At 57.0% G+C, this 19,041-nt stretch overlaps 1 protein-coding gene across 2 annotated transcripts; it reads left to right on the plus strand.

Annotated features, from left to right (window-relative positions):
• Positions 1-17,908, plus strand: FADS3 (fatty acid desaturase 3). 2 transcript variants are annotated; one of them, XM_002799527.4, is made up of 12 exons: positions 1-390; positions 11,332-11,442; positions 11,975-12,172; positions 12,638-12,739; positions 12,854-12,976; positions 13,274-13,334; positions 13,905-13,981; positions 14,498-14,595; positions 14,998-15,094; positions 15,268-15,347; positions 15,482-15,607; positions 17,569-17,908. In XM_002799527.4, exons 1-12 carry the CDS (start codon positions 178-180, stop codon positions 17,618-17,620), a joined length of 1,338 nt encoding a protein of 445 aa, XP_002799573.2. In that variant the 5' UTR covers positions 1-177; the 3' UTR covers positions 17,621-17,908. The 2 variants fall into 2 exon arrangements, with proteins under 2 accessions (XP_002799573.2, XP_014969475.1); XM_015113989.3 differs by having other exon boundaries at positions 11,975-12,088.
• Positions 17,909-19,041: the final 1,133 nt, after the last annotated feature.

Consider the following 19,041-nt stretch of genomic DNA (forward strand, 5'->3'; position numbering starts at 1 on the left):
TTCCCTGCGCCGCGAGCCGGGAGGCGCACGCTCGCTCGTACGGCGGCCGCGGCGGCAGGGCGGGGCCGGAGCAGCGGGCGGCGGCGGAGGCGGCCCCCGGGAGCGCTCCTCGCTTCCCTCGGGGTCTCGCTCGGACCTCGGCCACCGCCTGGGATCCCCAGGACTCGTGCGTGCAGCATGGGCGGCGTCGGGGAGCCCGGTCCGCGGGAGGGATCCGCGCAGCCGGGGGCACCGCTGCCCACCTTCTGCTGGGAGCAGATCCGCGCGCACGACCAGCCCGGCGACAAGTGGCTGGTCATCGAGCGCCGCGTCTACGACATCAGCCGCTGGGCACAGCGGCACCCAGGGGGCAGCCGCCTCATCGGCCACCACGGCGCTGAGGACGCCACGGTAAGGAAGCCGTAAGGAAGCCACCCACCGGCGGGTGGAGCCTGGAGCTCGGTCGTGGGCGTGATGTCCCGCTCCACCTGTGGGGCCTTAGCATCCTCCCTCCCCTCGCTGACCTTTGACCTCCACGCCGGGACCCAGAGTTGGGGTGGACTAGCCAGGGTCAGATGTGGGGTAGGGAGGCCAGTTCCCTGTGTGGAGGACCCGCAGCTGTCCATGGAGCAGGTCTGCGGGGGAGGAGGGGGCCTCAGAGGTGGGTGTGTCATGCTGCAGAGCCTGTCCTCGGTGACGGGCTGCCCTGTTGCTCGCAGGTCCCTGTTTCAGTTCTGCGTCCCCATGCTGGGTGCTTGCTGAGTGCTAGGGGTGGGGCAGGGCAGGGTCCCCAGGGGCCGGTAAGGAGCTGCCATTAGAGGCTGGGGGCTGGGCCGGCCTGAGGTCTGTGGCTTTCCCAAGAGCTTCTGTAAAGGGCTCAGGGACAGTGACTCACCTCTTCGGGCTAGCAGCTGCACGTGGGAGGGCTTTGCCAGCCAGGCTGGGTGGGCCTCTCCGGGAAGCACAGTCACCCCAGGAACAGGCTGGCCCCTGGGGACCCCAACTTCCCAACCCCAGCCCCTGTCTAGACAGGGAGGGATGTAGCCTGGTCCCAGGGTACTGTCTGGCTGGAGTCCGGTGGTGGAGCAGCCGGACCAGCCCCTTTTCCTCAGTTCCCCACCTGGATAATAGGGGTTGGGGCCACGATGCCCTGTCCTGACCATCCAAATTTCTAGGTTGGCCACACTGAGTACCAGGAAGGTCTTCAAGACCCGAGACATGAATTCTGAATGCTGGCGCTTTGGGCAGCAGAGGAGATTCTGTCCGGTCCCAGGACTATCGGTGTCCGTCTTGCCAGGGCCACCTGCTCTCTGCTGATTGCCATCTCCAGCACATTGTACAATCTTCACTGGACTCTTTGAGGAAGAAAGCCCCTCTTTTCCCCTCCACTCCATGAGGCTGAGGAGTGAGAATAAGAATCCTCCTGAAATTCTTAAAAAAAAAAATGAGAAAGCCTTATCCCTGGGTGCTCAGGGGCCAGACGCTGGCCCGAGGGGACAGCACAGCCGTGGGATGAAGCAGCCCAGGGGCAGTGTTTGAGTGTGCAGGTGTTTGCATGTCTGGGTGAGTGTGGGGGGGTGTGCCTGCCTTTCTTCCAGGGCATGGCGAGATGAGGGGCACGGCTTCTCCCCATTGGCCTGGCTGAGCCCTGGCCTCCCTTCAAGGAGTCTTGTGGATGCCTGCTCTGGTCTGTTTTAAAAAAATATGTTTTATTTATCATTTATTATTTGTTTAAAAATAGAGACAGGGTCTCACTATGTTGCTCAGGTTGGACTCAAAGTCCTGGGTTCAAGCATTCCTCCTGCCTCAGCCTCCCAAAGTTCTGGGATTAAAGGCATGAGCAACCACTTCCGGCCTGCTCTGGTCTTTTGTAACCTGGAGGACAGTATAGATACAGAAAACTTTACTCCCCGCACCCCCCACCAACCGCTGGAGAGAGAGGAGTCTTGCTCTGTCACCCAGACTGGAGTGCAATGGCGCCATCTTGGCTCACTGCAACCTCCACCTCCCAGGTTCAAGTGATTCTCCTGCCTCAGGCTCTGAGTAGCTGGGATTACGGGCACGTGCCACCATGTCTGGCGTATTGTATTTTTAGTAGAGATGGGGTTTCACCATGTTGGCCAAGCTGGTCTTGAACTCCTGACCTCGTGATCCACCCACCTCCGCCTCCCAAAGTGCTGGGATTATAGGCGTGAGCCACCACACCCAGCCGGGATATAGAAAGCTTTTATTTCATCACTTTCCTGCCTGATGCCAGGCCCATGCTGGGGTTCCTCCCAAGTGGAATTACTGACTTAACATTTAGCTTGGGATGCTGAGACTTCCATCACACAGTTTTCTCATTGATTCGCAGCCAAGAATATCTGTTTTAAAAACGTCTCAGGCCGGGAGCGGTGGCTCACGCCTGTAATCCCAGCACTTTGGGAGGCTGAAGTGGGCAGATCACCTGAGGTCGGGAGTTTGAGACCAGCCTGACCAACATGGAGAAACCCTGTCTCTACTAAAAAAATACAAAATTAGCCAGGCATGGTGGCGCATGCCTGTCATCCAAGCACTTTGGGAGGCTGAGGCAGGAGAATCCCTTGAACCCAGGAGACGGAGGTTCCGGTGCGCCGAGGTCGCGCCATTGCACTTGGGCAACAAGAGCGAAACTCTGTCTCAAACGAACAAACAAATAAACAAAAAATATCTCTCTGCTCCTTGGGGCTGGGTCCCAGCTCTGCTGTTGGAGGCGCTGAGTGACCCTGAAGCAAAGCAGGCATGTCACGCCTCTTTGCCTCAGTTTACTCATCTGTAAAGTGGGGCGAGCTGGGGCAGACAGTGAGCTGGCTGAGGGCAGGATCATGTCTTCTCAAGTCCATGGCCCAGGGCTGCCATGTAGTAGTTTGTATTCGGTAAATGCTGCTGGCCCCTAAGTATGACTGTGCCCTGCAAACTGCAGTGTACGGTGGGACAGCCCTGCACGGCTACCCCTTTCCTGGGTGTCCTTAGCTGGTTTCGGTCCTATCTGTAGTAGGAAGGGAACACTTTAGGCTGTCTCTTAGCTCCCTCAAGGCCCCACAGCCTGGACTAGAGTTGCCAGAAACACTTGGTCCAATCAGGACAAAGGGACTGAGGTTGCTGGGGCGGAGCAATCAGCCTTTGTCCATGACGAATCCTCAGGGCAGACCAGGGGTTGGGCCAGCCCAGTGCCCTGTGTAGTTGAGCCCAGGCCCCAGGCATCCCATCCTGGGCGGTGGCCTCAGGTGGAGGTGGGGCAGCCAGTTGCCAGGGCTGTGTTCCGGCCGTCACCTCTCACCAGCCCCGGCTGCCCATCAGCTGTTCTCATGTCCAGGCAATGAAGCCTTCCTGCCAGGAAATTCCCAGAGTTTCTATGCCATGAAGTCAGCCTGTGACCATCTTGGGACACAAGGCCGGGTGCCCTGGGGAGAGTACTCTGGGCCCTTGGCCAGGTTTGTCTGAGAGTCATAGGCAGCCTGATACTAGTGGAGCCAGCCAGGGAGATGAGGCCCAGCCGCTGCTGGCCATAAGTATACAAGGGCCATGTGCTGAGCGCCTACTGTGTGCCAGGTTTTGAATTCAGTACTTGATTTATTGAAACTGTCTCTTTTAATCCTCAAAGTGCCCCTATGAGGCAGGTGCCATTTGTTGTTATTGCCACTTGACAGATGAGAAAACAAAGGCTCAGAGAGGCAGAGTGGCTTGAAATTCAGTGATTGGTCCGGGATTTGAATCCACAGCCATGTTCTTAAGTGCATGCTATGCTGCCACCTAGCCTGTTTATTTCCAGCACTCATTCGTTCTTCAATGATTGACTCATTAAATCCATCAGTGAGCATCTTATCTGTGTCACGTACAGTTCTCACCTCTGAAGCTGTGAGCAAAACTTCTACAGGGAATGAGTTCACAGCAGAGGGATCAGCTAGAGCAAAGGCTCAGAGGTGGGACCGTGTGTCCTGTGTTCCAGGAATACAGTGTGGCTGCAGCAGAGAGCAGTGGAGAGAGAGCCTGGCAGTGAGGTCTAGAGGCAGCCGGGCTGGCTCATGCTGGATGTTTGTGTCCTCGGAAGGACTTTGGCTTTATTCTAAAGAGGATGGGGAGCCTCAGAGAGCAGAGCAGGGAAGCCTGGGGAGTCTGATGGACATTTAAAAGGATCCTTAATGGAGAGAGCGAAGGCAGAGCCTTCCAGAAGGGCAAGAGAAGGGAGGATGGAGACCTGCCCTCCCCCAGGGGAGACCACTTAGAAGAGGTAGAGTGTGGCCAGGGCAGAGAGCAGGAGAGGCTGTGGACACAGGCACACTGGTCCAGTGCGAGCCATTAGACATTAGATTTAGCTGCATGTTGTCTTTAGAGAGGGAGCCAGCCTGGCCTCGCTCTATGATCTTGGACACATCCTTTCACTTCTGTTTCTCAGTTTCCCCATTAGTGTGATGAGGATGAGAATGCTTGTGTCCTGGGCACACTGTGAGGGTGGTGCTGGGCACCTGGGTGCCTGGTTACCATGGGCAACAAAGCTGTATTCATGGGTGTGGTGAACGCATTGCCCACAGCTCCTCAGGGCAGATGGGTTTCCCAGCAGCCCCTGGTGCCCTTTCGGCTGAAGCCCTAACTGGGAAAATCCAAGTTCCAGCAGACCCCTGAGCCCTCTGCCTTCGGGCCCTCCTTCTAGGCGGTCCTCTGAGCCTGGCCTGAGCTGGAGGAGGTAGTGGCCAGTGCTGCGCCGGAGGCTGCATCATAGCAATTGCAGCCAACAGTTACTGACTAGGCACTGTTCTGAGGGGTTTAGATGTGGTAACTGATTGAATTTGCCTAACAACTTTATGAGGTATGTCCTATTGTTAACCCATTTTGTAGATGAGAGTTTGAAACTGGGTGGTGTAATGGAACCTTCTTGGGACCCTTGAAGGGTAGGGCCTTCATACTTGGGCCATGAGGGTAGGGTTTGTGTCTGGGTGGGAGCTGGGGAGGGACAGGACTAGGACCGGGCAGATTTGAGGACACGGGAGTTGAGGGGGGTGGCTCCAGAGCCACTCCACTCCCTCCTACCACACTGACTGCCTTGAAAGTCCCCTAATGGCCACTCCCATGAAGTGGGACTGCTCTGGGCCTCTCGCAGGCATTTTCTGCAAGGCCACCGCCCACCCAGGCCCCTTCCCCAGAGGAGTTGCAGTGCCCTGCCCCTTCCTTGTGGAAGAGTTGGCGTCAGCAGGATACTGCCCCTGGGCGTCCCTCTCGGTCTCTTCCTGCGGGTTTCTGATGAAACAGCCAGGCTCCAGTAGTGGAGCCAGAGGTCAGTGGTGGAGAGAGGACCAGGAGCCAGAGGGTGTAGCTGCTTTGGGGCTACTGTGGGGTCAGGGACACCTGTGAGGCCAAACATCCTGGCTGCAAAAGACTTCACATATATGCCCACCCCTCGCCAGGACATTGAGGGGTGCTGGGGGACAGGGATGGCTTCCTGGGGACGTCTGCTTTCGAGTTGGGCTCCGCTACACAGGCCAAATTTGGATGTCCCATGTTTAGAGCTGTGTTTCTTTTGGACGTCTTTGGGCCTCAGTTTCCTCATCTGTAAAATGGGATATTGATAGTGCTTATGGAGCATGGTGTGCTGGGCATGCTCCTGCTCTACCCACCCACCTGGGAGAGGAGAGAGGCAGGAATGTCCTGGGGGTATCCTTTGAGGCATAGCCCTGTCACCCCAACCTCCTACAAAGGCATGAGAAGGCAGGAAGGACAGACCCCGACCACCTGAGCCCTCAGCAGCCCTGCCACACTCCCTGCTTCACCCCCTTCCTGACTGATCTGGAACATTCTGGATTCTTCTAGGGAGTGACCAAAAATCCCTCCCTGCTGTGTCTCTGGGGTGGAAGGAGGCTCCCAGCCCCTGCTCTATCCCAGCCTCAGGCTTGGCCAGGACTTAACAGGCAGGCAGAGAAGCAGCTTCTCCACTCTCTTCCCCGACACCTACAGGCCCCTCCTGCAGGCACTTACCTCTAAGTGGACTCTCAGGAGGAGGCGCATCAGGGCTGCAGGGCTAGGAAAGAGCTGGGCTATGGAGCTCTTGCCAACCACCAGGCCCCTTCTAAGTGCTTTAGTGCCACCGACTCCATCCTCCCAGCAGCCTTGTGAGATGGGGATTTGTGGTTCTCAGTTTACTGATGAGAAATACTGATGAGAGAGGGGTGTGGTCTTGTCTGGGGCTCCCTAGCTCCTGGGTAGCAGCTCAGGTTCCATCCTGGGCAGGCCGGCTCTGGGATCCCTCCCCTTACCAGCTGCTGTGTGGGCTTCATGGTGGGGCTGGGGCAGGGCATGAGCTCTTGGGACCAACTGAGCCACTCTAGGCTTCCAGGGACTAAGGCCAGGCCGAGCTGTCTCTGCGTCCTGAAGGAGCATGAACGTCACAGAAGATAGGCCTGGGTTCGAATCCCAGCTCTGCCACTACTAACTGTGACCTGGGCAGGTGTCCCTTCCCGCTGAGCCTTCATTTCCTCACCAGCAAAATGGTTCGTGCCCCTGCTTTGGGGGCTGTGGAGGGTTGGCTCTTGTTTACTTGTTCGTACCTGCTGTTGAGCAGCTGCTCTGTGCCGGCCTCAGAGGATGCTGCTGTGAACAGAGCCGGTCGCTGCCTGCGGGAGTTTGTGTTTAGGGGTGCCGTGTTGATTCCAGCGCTTTCACCCAGCTCTGCTTCGGTACCCAGTGAAAGACCTCGAGTTCCGCTTTCCCCTCACTTGGGTGTGTGTGGGGGTTGGGGGGACAGGGCTTGGTGCACATACCCCTGGGTGGATGTTCCTGGGTGCACTTAGGGTGGGTGAGGGTGGGACCTCCCACAATTCCCTGAGGCTCCATTGATGAGGCCCAAGAACCAACCACCCTCCTGCGCCCGCAGCCCACGCTCCCAGCAGCTGGCCCTTGGCTTCTTGAGATAGTGACTGGCCTCATGGCAAGGACCCCCGCACCCCACCTAGGAAAACTGCTGCCTCCCCCTCTGGTCCAGGAGTGGCCACAAGCACAGTTTTTCATTTTTTTCACTTTAAGTTCTGGAATACATGTGCAGAATGTGCAGGTCTGTTACATAGGTATTCATGTGCCATGGTGGTTGGCTGCACCTGTCAACCCGTCATCTAGGTTTTAAGCTCCACATGCATTAGGCATTTGTCCTAATGTTCTCCCTTCCCTTGTCCCTCAACCCCCCAACAGGCCCCGGTGTGTGATGTTCCCCTCCCTGTGTCCATGTGTTCTCATTATTCAGCTCCCACTTATGAGTGAGAAGAGACCTGGGCTCTGATCTAACCTCAGTCAAATGGAACTGTGTGACCTTGAAGAAGTAGCTTAACCTCTCTAAGTCTTAGTTTCTGCATGGCCCCCCCACCCATCCTTAAGGAGAGGCCCAGAGAGGACCAGGTCACATGACCTCAGCCAGTTCCAGAAAAGGCTGTTTGCTGGTCTGTCAGGTTTCAGCCTGAGTCCAGGCCCCTGCCCTACTCGCACTCCCTGACAGCATGAGAAGCACAGCCCTGGGGTGCCCACCCAGCCCTGAGAGCCCAGCCTGCTTCTCAGGGAACTGTCACAGCCCCACCTGTCCCTCCCCCAACTGGAGCCCTGTCAATGGCTTTGGGGTTCTCTGACACAGCCTTGAGGGGGCTCATACCTCCCCTTATCATTGCAAGGGATAGATCTGGCTTGAAGACCCTTGGGTGGGCTTGGCTCTGTCCTCCCTGTCAGTGCCTCGACAGGGCTGGCCTGGGTGAATCAGGACCAACGGGAAAGGAGGCGAGAAGACCAGTCTGGACCCAAGATCCTCAGCTCAAGAAGGTGTCCCCAGAACTGACACGGGATGAGAGAGGGAAGGGCTGGGAGGGAGGAGATTCTGGGGCCGCAGCCACAGCTAGCATGTTGTACCGGGTGCGTCTGTGCTTGCCGGCTGCATCTTTGCGTACCTTGTATGCAAGGCTGTGTTTGGCTGAGTGTTCATGTGGGCCGTGATTGTGGGTATGTTTCTGAGTGATGTCTGCTGGGGTGGGCTGGTGGGTGTGTCTGCATGTGTGTGTGCGTCTGGGGAGTCGCAAAGGAGAGAGAGAGACCCGGCATCACGCCGGCTCAGCCTGCAAAAGATAGGACATCCTGGCATGTGCTGCAACATGGATGGACTGTAAGGACACTGTGCTGAGTGAAACAAGCCAGAGGCAAAGGGACAAATGTGATTTCTCCCAGATGAGGTTCCTGGAGGAGGCAGATCTGTATGGACAGAAGTTAGCATGGTGGTTGCCAGGGGCAGGGGGAGGAGAGAATGGAGAATTGGTATTTAATGGGGACCGAGTTTCAGTTGCGGAAGGTGAAAAGGTTCTGGAGCTGGATGATGGTGATGGTTGGGTAACGCTGTGCATGCACTTAATACCACTGAGCTGTACACCTAAGCATGCTTACAATGGTGAATTTCATGTATATTTTACTACAATTGTTTAAAAATTGGCTGGGTGTGGTGGCTTACGCCTGTAGTCCCAACACTTTAGGAGGCCAAGGCAGGAGGATTGCTTGAGCTCAGGAGTTCAACACCAGCCTGGGCAATATGGTGAAACCCCGACTCTACAAAATATATAAAAATTAGCCTGGTGTGGTGGTTTGTACCTGTAATCCCACCTACTCAGTAGGCTAAGGCACAAGAATCTCTTGAACCTGGGAGGCAGAGGTTACAGTAAGCTGAGATCACGCCACTGCCCCCCAGTCTGGGCGACAGAGCAAGACTCTGTCTCAACAAATAAAAAATAAATTAAAAAATTAGAGGCTAGGTGTGGCTCACACCTGTAATCTCAGCACTTTGGGAAGCTGAGATGGGGGGGATTGCTTGAAGTCGGGTGTTTAAGACATACCTGTGCAACATAGTGAAATCCTGACTCTATAAAAAAAACTCAAAAGTTAATGAGACACGGTGGCATGTGCCTGTAGTCCCAGCTGCTGGGGAGGCTGAGGTGGGAGGATCACTTATGACCAGGATTTCAATGCTGCAGTGAGCTGTGATTGCACCACTGCACTCCAGCCTGGTGACAGAGCGAGGCCCTGTCTCAAATAAATTTTTCAGTGTTTTTGTGGGCTGGGCGTGGTGGCTCATTCCTGTAATTCCAACACTTTGGGAGGCTGAGGTGGGGTGGATTGCTTGAGCCCAGGAGTTTAAGACCAGCTGGGCAACATTGCAAACCTCATCTCTACAAAATAATTAAAAATTAGCTGGCCCCAGTGGTATGCACCTGTACCAACAACTACGGGAGAGGCTGAGGTGGGAGGATCACCTGAGCCCGGGAGGTTGAGGCTGCGGTGAGCCGTGATTGCACCACTGCACTCTAGCCTGGGCGATACAGCAAGACCCTGTCTCAAAAAAAAAAAAAAAAGTCACCCAGTGGGGTCAGCAGAACCCCAAGAGTCTTCTTCCCTCCCAGCTTCCCTGTACACCAGCCCCAGCTCCGCAGGTAGCCGGGGGCCCAGACAGCTTCCTGGGGACCCCGCAGCCTTCCCTCTGCCCCTTTTTCTACGAGTTTTGCTGCCCCTGTTTCAGGATTCATGTCCAGAGTGGGTGAGATCTGCACTTATACAGCCCCTCCTCTGTGATGAAGGAGCCAAGTCAGCCCAGGTTATTCTAGAAGGGGCACCCTACCAGCCCCCCAGTCCGCATGCTGCCCTGGGCCTCTAAAAGCAGGCAAGGGGACCCCTAGCAGATCATGTCGGTGTTACCTCTTAGTGGGTGCTGGAGGGACCTGAAGTGCTTTCTTCCCCCAGGGTTGTAGGAGAATGTCCTGGCAGTGACTTCAGGGCCCCGCTGTCACTTCCGTTTTAACCTACACCAGCTGGTAGGCTCATTAGCAAGAGGACAATAGGAGGCCCCTGTCCTCAGTCAGCTTTCTGCAAAGGTGTTTCCTTTAGCAACCGGGAGGCCTCCCTTCTCCAGACCCGTGGGGACAACACCACCCAGCTGCTGGTTCTATAGTCGAGGCTGCTGTATGGCTCTGGCTAGCCCATTCAGAGAGAGACTCTGAAGGTACAAGGAAAAACATCTGTCCAAGACCTGTGAGCAATTAGTGAGCTGATTACAATACCACGACCACTGGCAGACCCGGAGGGCTACAGGAGCCCAGGTGTGAAGTTCAAGCTTGCTGAACTTCTGGGGCCATTTCCTGGCTGGTCTCTTTCCCTGGCCCTTATCTTTTCTTCTGGTCTGTCTTTTCCTCTCACCCTCTTTCTTTACTCTTTCTTCCTTCTGCATTGTATTCCTTCCAGCTATTACACAGAATGGCAAGAATGTTAGATTATTCATTTTATTTATTATTTTTTCTTTTTTGTAAAAACAGAGACAAGGTCTCACTATGTGGCCCAGGCTGGTCTTGAACTCCTAGCCTCAAGTAATTTTTGTGCCTCGGCCTCTTACAGTGCTGGGATTACAGATGTGAACCACCATGCCTGGCCCATTTTATTTACTTAAAAAAATTAGGCTGGGCACGGCGGCTCACGCCTATAATTCCAGCACTTTGGGAGGCAAAGGCGGGCAGATCACCTGAGGTCAGGAATTAAAGACCAGCTTGGCCACCTGGGGTCAGGAGTTTGAGACCAGCTACTTGGAAGGCTGAGACAGGAGAATCACTTGAACCCAGGAGGTAGAGGATGCAGTGAACTGAGATCGTGCCATTGCACGCCAGCCTGGGCAACAGAGCAAGACTCTGTCTCAAAAAAAAAAAAAAATTATATTTTCTACTCCTGCTTCCTGCTTTGTAAGTCAAATGAGTTTAACTGTTCAAGTGTCTTCCTTGCAAACCCCCAAGGACTCAATGTGTGTGGCCCTTGACTGATCCCCCCACCCCATGACCCAGTGATCCTCAAGTTTTCCCACGTACCCTTCACCCACTGCTTATGTTTGTAAAAACGGGGTGAATCAAATGTTTGTGACCGAGATCTTATTCTACATGCAGTGGAAACATGTATGACTTACAGAAAGCTTTTTGAAAAAGTAGAACCTTTCTTCGTGGTTCAAGAAATCGGAGTCTTCCAGGGAGGTCTTTCTGTAAATCCAGAGCTGTAGATGTTTGACCATGTTCAGAGAGGGGCCCTTGTGCTGGGTAAAGCAGATGGAGCACAGCAGGCAATGGGTGAAAAGCAGGACAACCTGGGGCCCTGGGAGGACCAGGGAGGGCCCATGGGCAAGGCGGACCCACTTGGTCCCATGTCTTTGACTATTCATCAGCCGGCTGACTTTCTGTCCACCTGTCATCTGCTCTGCCCATCCATCCATGGTCCTTCCGCCCGTCTCTGCTGGCTGCTACTGTGCTACTCAGCTGTGTCTGTCTGTCTGCCTGACTGTCTGCTCTCCTTCAGGATGCCTTCCGTGCCTTCCATCAAGATCTCAATTTCGTGCGCAAGTTCCTACAGCCCCTGTTGATTGGAGAGCTGGCACCAGAGGAACCCAGCCAGGATGGACCCCTGAATGTGAGCAGGGCCCTAGAGGAGCCTCAGCCTCTGAGGGAGGGGGATGGCTGGAGGGCTGGGAGATATTGTCACATGGCCAGGAGCAGCTCCCTCGGCATTCGCCCAAGGGGATGCAGGGTCAGGGCTGGGCCTCCCCTCCCCTCCCAGGGGGCAGGCAGTTGAAAGTGAAGCTGTAGGGATGCCCTGAGAAGTCCAGGGCTTCAGATCTGGTTTAGCCAGGCACTCATTTGGATCCCGAGGCAAGCTGCCTCCCTCTTGTCACCTAGCATCCCCATCTACAAGGAGGATTTTAATGAGCTGGTTTCCCTCCTGGCTCTAGCGTCTTACCCACCCCATACCTTCTTGGGGGGGAGAGGCGGCTTTGCCACCAGCCAGTGCTCCAGCTCACACCCCGGGCTGGGTACTCTCGACACTTCATTCCCCTTTGCCCACACCCCTTGGGCCTGGTGCTGGGAGGAGTGACTGGGGCTCCAGGAGAATGGGGGTGGGGAGGAATTTCTTCCTTGGCTGATCGACCCTTCTGCTATGGCAGGCACAGCTGGTCGAGGACTTCCGAGCCCTGCACCAGGCAGCCGAGGACATGAAGCTGTTTGATGCCAGTCCCACCTTCTTTGCTTTCCTACTGGGCCACATCCTGGCCATGGAGGTGCTGGCCTGGCTCCTCATCTACCTCCTGGGTCCTGGCTGGGTGCCCAGTGCCCTGGCCGCCTTCATCCTGGCCATCTCCCAGGTGACCCCGGCTCTGTGTTGCAGCCACCCTAACTGCCCAACAGACGTGGGCCCCCATGCACGCGGGCATTGTGAACATATTTGCTAAATGAACGAATGAACCTATGAAAGGATGAATGGATGAATAAACGGATGAATGAGTGAACAGCCTGAAGGCCCATCACGCGTGTCTGTGGGTCAAGCTGCGTTCCAGATGAGCCGAGAAGTTCCTTCTTTAACAAATCCTGATCAAGCACAGGGCCACTGAGCCACAGGCTGCTGCCCTGCAGCTTCGTGACACTTACAAGCCCCCTCCACTTCCCTGGGACTCAGTTCTCACCTGTAAAAAGAGAACACTGGCCCACAAGGATCTTGCAATGGAGCATTAGCACAGGGGTACCCTGCAAGCTGAAAGGATTCGCTGGGGCCCCAGGCCCTGGTGGGCTCCGTCCTTCCCAACAGCTTCTGACCCTGCCTCTCTCCCCAGGCTCAGTCCTGGTGTCTGCAACATGATCTGGGCCATGCCTCCATCTTCAAGAAGTCCCGGTGGAACCATGTGGCCCAGAAGTTTGTGATGGGGCAGCTAAAGGTGAGGGTGGGGTGGGTGGGCAGCCAGGTGCTGAGTGGCGCTGGGTCTGCCCAAGTGTGTGGGCACAGAGTGGGGGGCACAGCCTGCTCCTGAGAGCCCCCTCCTCCTCCACAGGGTTTCTCCGCCCACTGGTGGAACTTCCGCCACTTCCAGCACCACGCCAAGCCCAACATCTTCCACAAAGACCCAGATGTGACGGTGGCGCCCGTCTTCCTACTGGGGGAGTCATCCGTCGAGGTGGGTGGGGAGGGATGTGGACACCCTCTGGCTGGGCCTGCAGCTGAGGGGGAACTGATGCACTGGGTCCCCACTCTGTCCCTGACCTAGCCCCTGATCTAGCCTCCACTCTGGCTGAACCAACCCCTGCCCCCACGTCTTTCCTTCCCACCTGCCGTAGCTGCTGGGGACGACCAGCCCAGTTGTTAGAATCTAGAATTGCCTTTGACCCTTGGCCCCAGCCAGCCCCGTGACCTTGCCCAGGAGGAGGAGGTGGCCTGGAGAGCTGCCGTCTCCAGCCACTGCCTGTCTCCACAGTACGGCAAGAAGAAACGCAGATACCTACCCTACAACCAGCAGCATCTGTACTTCTTCCTGAGTGAGTGTCCATCTGTCCTTCTGGGATGGGGGAGTGCCTGGGCCTGCACTGTCCTCCCTGCTATCCTGGACCACTCCCCGCCACTTCCTGGGGCAGGGGCATGCCTGTCAAGTCTCCCTTGTCATGGCACCCTCCCAGCCTCTGCAGCCTGTACACACTCTCCCAGCACCATGCCTTTGCCCCAGCTGTCTCCCGTGCCTGGGACACCTTGCAGCCACGGGCCATCACAGCCCTGCTGGGAGCTTCCCCAAGCCCCACGAAGAATTTCTTCCTGCCCTCACACTAGAGTGGTCTGGAGCCCTAGAGTCTTTGGGCAGTTGTTGGGGTGGACAGAGCGAGGACTCAAGGCTGGCCCTGACCTGCGGTGAAGGGTGGTGGGAGGTGGTGGGGTAAGGGCAGCCTGAGGAGGCTTAGACACAGGGTTGGGAGTGATAGGGGTCATTCTAGCTGGACGTGACCAGCACCAACATCCCAGGGACATTCCTGGAGTAACAGAGCCCCTCACTCTGCGGCCCACCCACCTGGGCAGTCCAGCCCCACTCCTGAGCGCTCTCGTGCCTCTTCCTGCAGTCGGCCCGCCGCTGCTCACCCTGGTGAACTTTGAAGTGGAAAATCTGGCGTACATGCTGGTGTGCATGCAGTGGGCGGTGAGTGGGGTTGCCCAGGACCCCGGGCATACGGCTGCCGTGGCAGGAGGTGGTGCCTCGGGGGACAGTACCTGCCCATGAAGGCAAACAGGGTGCACATGTGCGTGCAACAGTGGGGCTCACATGTGTGCGCGCAGCAGGAGAGCGAGTGTGCCCGTCACCGTACGTGTGTGTGGGGGTTGAGGAATGGGGGGTGTGTGGGTCTCTCTCGGTGAGGGTGTCTTCCCAGGAGGAATTGCTGGGCCGACTCTGCCAGGCATCTGTGTCCCTGGCAGGGTCTTCCCCAACACACCCTGCGTGACACCTTTGTCACTAAAGTCAGCCTCGTGAGCTGGCAGGGAAAGGACCCTGTTCCTTTACTCAACTGAGAAAACCAGAGGGGGTGGTGGCCTGTCCTGGGCTCTGAGGCAAATCAGGCAGAAGGGTTGGATGCTGAGGTCCCCCTCCCACCCACCAGGCCTCCAGACCTCGGGGCGCCTGGAGACCTCTCGGTATTGCCTCTGCCCTCCTCTGCAGGATTTGCTCTGGGCCGCCAGCTTCTATGCCCGCTTCTTCTTATCCTACCTCCCCTTCTACGGTGTCCCTGGGGTGCTGCTCTTCTTTGTTGCTGTCAGGTATGGCAGGGGGTTCACACACAGGCAACAGGTGACCCCACTGCACCCCCCAACCAGAGCTCCCCTTTCCCGGTCTGCAGAATGGGGCCAGTGGCACTGCCTCCCTGGCTTGCTGGCGGAATCACGTGAACACAAGCGTGACAGGAGCCCAGGGTCAGTGGGTTTAGGGAGCGTTGCCTGGCTTGTAAGTGGCCCCGTGGGGGTCAGAGCTGCTCTGGGCTCAGCCTCACAGTGGACACTGCTCCATTCAGATTCTTTAAACACTGGCAAGGGGGCGGTGACCACACTCCTATTGTATAGATAAGGAAGTCGAGGCCACTTGGAGACAGCTGCCCTCCAGCCTCCACTCAGGGTGCCTAAGTGGTGAGCTGGACCTAGGGCAGTGCCCGAGCCTCCCCACAGGGTCCTGGAGAGCCACTGGTTCGTGTGGATCACACAGATGAACCACATCCCCAAGGAGATCGGCCATGAGAAGCACCGGGACTGGGCCAGCTCTCAGGTGGGCAGCAGGGGTGGGGCTGGGTGAGGCCCGTCCTGGGTGGGGTGGAGGATCCCTGCTAGGAGCCAACTGGCAAAGGAGGGATGAGGCCCTGACGGGGCCGCCAGGTGGAGGATGGCGGGGTCAGGGATCTGCAGCGGCTTTCTCACCTGTGCCCCGCCGGCTTCCGGCAGCTGGCAGCCACCTGCAACGTGGAGCCCTCACTTTTCACCAACTGGTTCAGCGGGCACCTCAACTTCCAGATCGAGCACCAGTGAGTGTGGGTGCTGGGGGCCAGTGGGAGGTGGGGAGTGGGTCCTGGGAGGGGTCCTGGGAGGGGACCCGTGGGTGGGGCCTGTCTCTGGAAGCCTCCCACTTCAGGTGCCAGCACACGCTCCCCACCCCCAGCCTCTTCCCCAGGATGCCGAGACACAACTACAGCCGGGTGGCCCCACTGGTCAAGTCACTGTGTGCCAAGCACGGCCTCAGCTACGAAGTGAAGCCCTTCCTCACTGCGCTGGTGGACATCGTCAGGTGAGGCCGCAGCCTGGCCCCTCTGCTCTGGTGGCTTCCCCAGGGCCTATGCCTGCCCTTGTCCAGGTCAGCTTCCTGCTGAGCCCCCGGGGCCCCTGAGCCTTTCTGTCCGTGTCCCATGCCCTTCCTCCCTTCCCCAGCCTTCATGCACACAGCGAGAATTTCTGGAACACCTGCTGCAGACTCACAAACACAGCAGCGCCTGCGGTGAGCAGGTCTCTGCAAACCTGCCTCCAAAGGCTGAGGGAAAGAAGCTAACAGATCCAGTTTCTCAGAAAGAAACACTTAATAGGGACTTATAAACAGAAGCCATGTCTCAGGGCCGGGCGCGGTGGCTCATGCCTGTAATTCCAGTACTTGGGGAGGCTGAGGTGGGCGGATCACTTGAGGTCAGGAGTTTGAGACCAGCCTGGCCAACGTGGTGAAACCCCGTCTCTACTAAAAAAAATACAAAAATTAGCTGGGTGTGGTGGCGGGCACCTTTAATCCCAGCTACTTGGGAGGCTGAGGGAGGAGAATCATTTGAAACCACAAGGCGGAGGTTGTAATGAACTGAGATTACGCCACTGCCCTCCAGCCTGGGCAACAGAGCAAGACTCTGTCAAAAACAAACAAAAAACCGTATCTCAAGCAGCCAAGAGTTGGTACCTCCCCTCACATGCCCTCCAAAAAGAACCCTCTGTATAGCAAGCTTTTAGGGTGAGCCCCATGCAGGTGGTTCTTATGAACCTGGTGATCACTGGAGACAAGCGTCTACAGGAGGAGGTTATCTATGCCATGAGCTTGGCATTCTGGGTCAAGCATCGGTTATCAGATTTGCTTGAAGATGGCATTGCCCTTGCCATTCGACAGGCTGTTTTCCTACAATCGGAGCAAAACAGGCTCCAGGGAGCTTCCTGCCCTCTTGGAGCTGATGTTCCTTCTAGCAGAGGAAAAGGCAAGCAGTTAAAATAACAAATAAGTACATTACAGGAGATGGGCAAAAGAACAATGAAGAGCCCCTCAGGGTGGAGACAGGGGAGGGGAGGGGGCGGCCAGGCAGGGGCTGCCGTTTTTAATAATGTGGTAGGGTGGGCGGTATTGACAGGCTGACCTGTGAGCAGGGACAGGGAGGAGGGGAGAGGCCTCGACGAGGGACGTTTAGGCAGAAAGCAGAAAGCGCTTGGCCCCGAATGCCAAGCTCATGGCATGGATAACCGAGGCGGGCATGCAGGCGCTCAGGGAAGGGACACGCCCGGCTTGCATCTTGGAAAGCTGCCCCTACTGGGAATGACTGATGGGCGGGAGTCGAAGTGGAAAAGTAGAGCAAAGGACACTGCAGCCATGCAGGCGAGGGGTGATGGGGCTCAGCCCTTGCGGTCACCTTGGAGGTGGGGAACAGAGGCCAGATTCCAGGTCTTTGCACACGCTGTTCCCCTTACTTGGGTGCCCTTCCTTCCTATGCTGGGATTCAGACGCCCACTTCTCCTTCATGATCCCTCCCAGCCTGATGCTGTGAGCCCCTGCCATTTGGCACAGCCCTTTAGAGCGCCTGGCACAGGGCTTCCTAGCAGGTTGTTGACATTTCTGGCTCCACCGCCTAATATCAGGCCCAAGATGGGGTGAGCAGGTTCCACATCCTCTCTGTCCCTGGGTTGCAGTGCCCAGCAGGAGGAGGCAATGGAGAACTCGATGCAGGAGGGACAGGCCCACCCAGGCCCATGCCTGGACTTGGCCTTGGCTGCCCTCCAGCTCCCCTACCCCACACCCCTCACCCCAGTCTAGATTCCATTCCAGAGAATGAGCATTCAGCTGTTCTCCCAACCCACCCTCCGGGCCCACATCACTGCCTGCCCCCAGGGAAGGGAACCCACAGGGAGTGGGGATATCTCCGCTCACACTTATCATGGGGGATACAGGGGTGTTAGGATCTTGCAACTGAGATCCGAACACCCACCGCCACTGCCACCCCCACCTCCCAGATCCCTGAAGAAGTCTGGTGACATCTGGCTGGATGCCTACCTCCATCAGTGAAGGCAACACCCAGGCGGGCAGAGAAGGGCTCAGGGCACCAGCAACCAAGCCAGCCCCTGGTGGGACCGACACCCCCACCCCTCCACTGGCCAGCCTGGCAGTGCCCTGCCTGCCCTCCTGGTACTGTGATCTTCCCCTCAGCCCCCTCACATGTGTATTCAGCAGCCCTACGGCCTTGGCTCTGAGCCTGATGGGACAGGGGTAGAGGGAAGGTGAGCGTAGCACATTTTCCTAGAGCAAGAATTGGGGGAAAGCTGTTATTTTTATATTAAAATGCATTCAGATGTATTATGGAGTGGAGTGGTGAATTTGCATGAGTTTTGAAGCTGGGGTCTGCCCAGACTCCCCTGCAGCATTCAGGCCCTCGGCCATCACTGTGTGTGTTGGGCTGGCGGCGGGGTGAGGGGGAGCGCTAAGGAGCTCCCTTCAGCTCTAGATGCTCTGGGCCTGGGAGCTCATGGCTGCCTGGACTCAGACCTGCCCGAGGGCCTATTCACTTCCTGTTCATGCTGGGCTTACAAGTCACTTGACCCCTCTGCATGATGGGATGAGCAGGCCCAGCAGATGAGGACCCAGGGCTGGGGGCCATGTCTGCAGACGCCTCTGGACATGGACTGGGGAAGATGGTTGTGCCTCTGGACCTGCACTGGCCTCCCACAGCCCTCCATGATGGGGGGCCTCAAAGGGCCCCATGCAGCGGGCCACCTGCTGATCTCAGCACCACACCTGGCATCACACCAGTGGTGGTGGTGCAGCCTGTGCCCAGTGGCCCAAGGAGGCAACGTCGATCTCCCTCAAGCCCACCTGGGACCAGGTGCTTGCCTGTAGTTACTGCAGTGAATAAGCTGGACCCCTGAGGCATGGCCATTCCTGTCCCTGAGTCCCTGGAGTCAGGTCTTAGGCTCCTCGTCTGGCAATGGGCTGGACTGTGCCTGTGGGTTTTGGACAGTTCTGGGGAGGGCTTTGAGTTGCTTCTTGTGGCGCCCAGAATTGAGAAGCAGATCTGGCTGGACCTCTCAGTCCCCAGCACCCACACAGCCTGACAGCTCCAAGCTGAGCTGAGGGTTTCATCTGAAATGTCGGCAGCTGGAGAAAGAAAGTTTTGAGCGAGGATTTCCGTGAGGCCTTTCTGGAGTGGGAGCCGGGGTCGCCCTACCAGCTGCAGGGGTTGCCCCACACTCTTTGGGCTTCCATTGGCCTGGACTGGGTTCTCTTTGGGAGGTGGAAAAGGTGCAAATTCTGCCAATTTTTCTTCAACCCCTCCCAGGCCCATCCTCTGTGGGACAGAGCTGGAGGGGAAGCCCTGCTGCCCCATCAACCCGCTCCCCACTCCACACACACACAAGGTGGCTCTGAGCGTTGCTGCCTATGAACTTCTCTTCCAAGACAGCCAGAAAGCTCCTCAGTGCTAAGGCTGATCA

The sequence above is a fragment of the Macaca mulatta genome, chromosome 14 (genome assembly GCF_049350105.2).
Source record: "Macaca mulatta isolate MMU2019108-1 chromosome 14, T2T-MMU8v2.0, whole genome shotgun sequence".
In the NCBI taxonomy this organism is placed as follows: domain Eukaryota; kingdom Metazoa; phylum Chordata; class Mammalia; order Primates; family Cercopithecidae; genus Macaca; species Macaca mulatta.

Coding starts and splice junctions, on each gene's coding strand:
- FADS3 (XM_002799527.4), top strand. CDS start 178: ATGGGCGGCGTCGGGGAGCCCGGTCCGCGGGAGGGATCCGCGCAGCCG. Junction 12,740..12,853: donor TTGTGATGGGGCAGCTAAAG/GTGAGGGTGGGG, acceptor CCTCCTCCACAG/GGTTTCTCCGCCCACTGGTG. Junction 15,348..15,481: donor AACTTCCAGATCGAGCACCA/GTGAGTGTGGGT, acceptor CCCCACCCCCAG/CCTCTTCCCCAGGATGCCGA.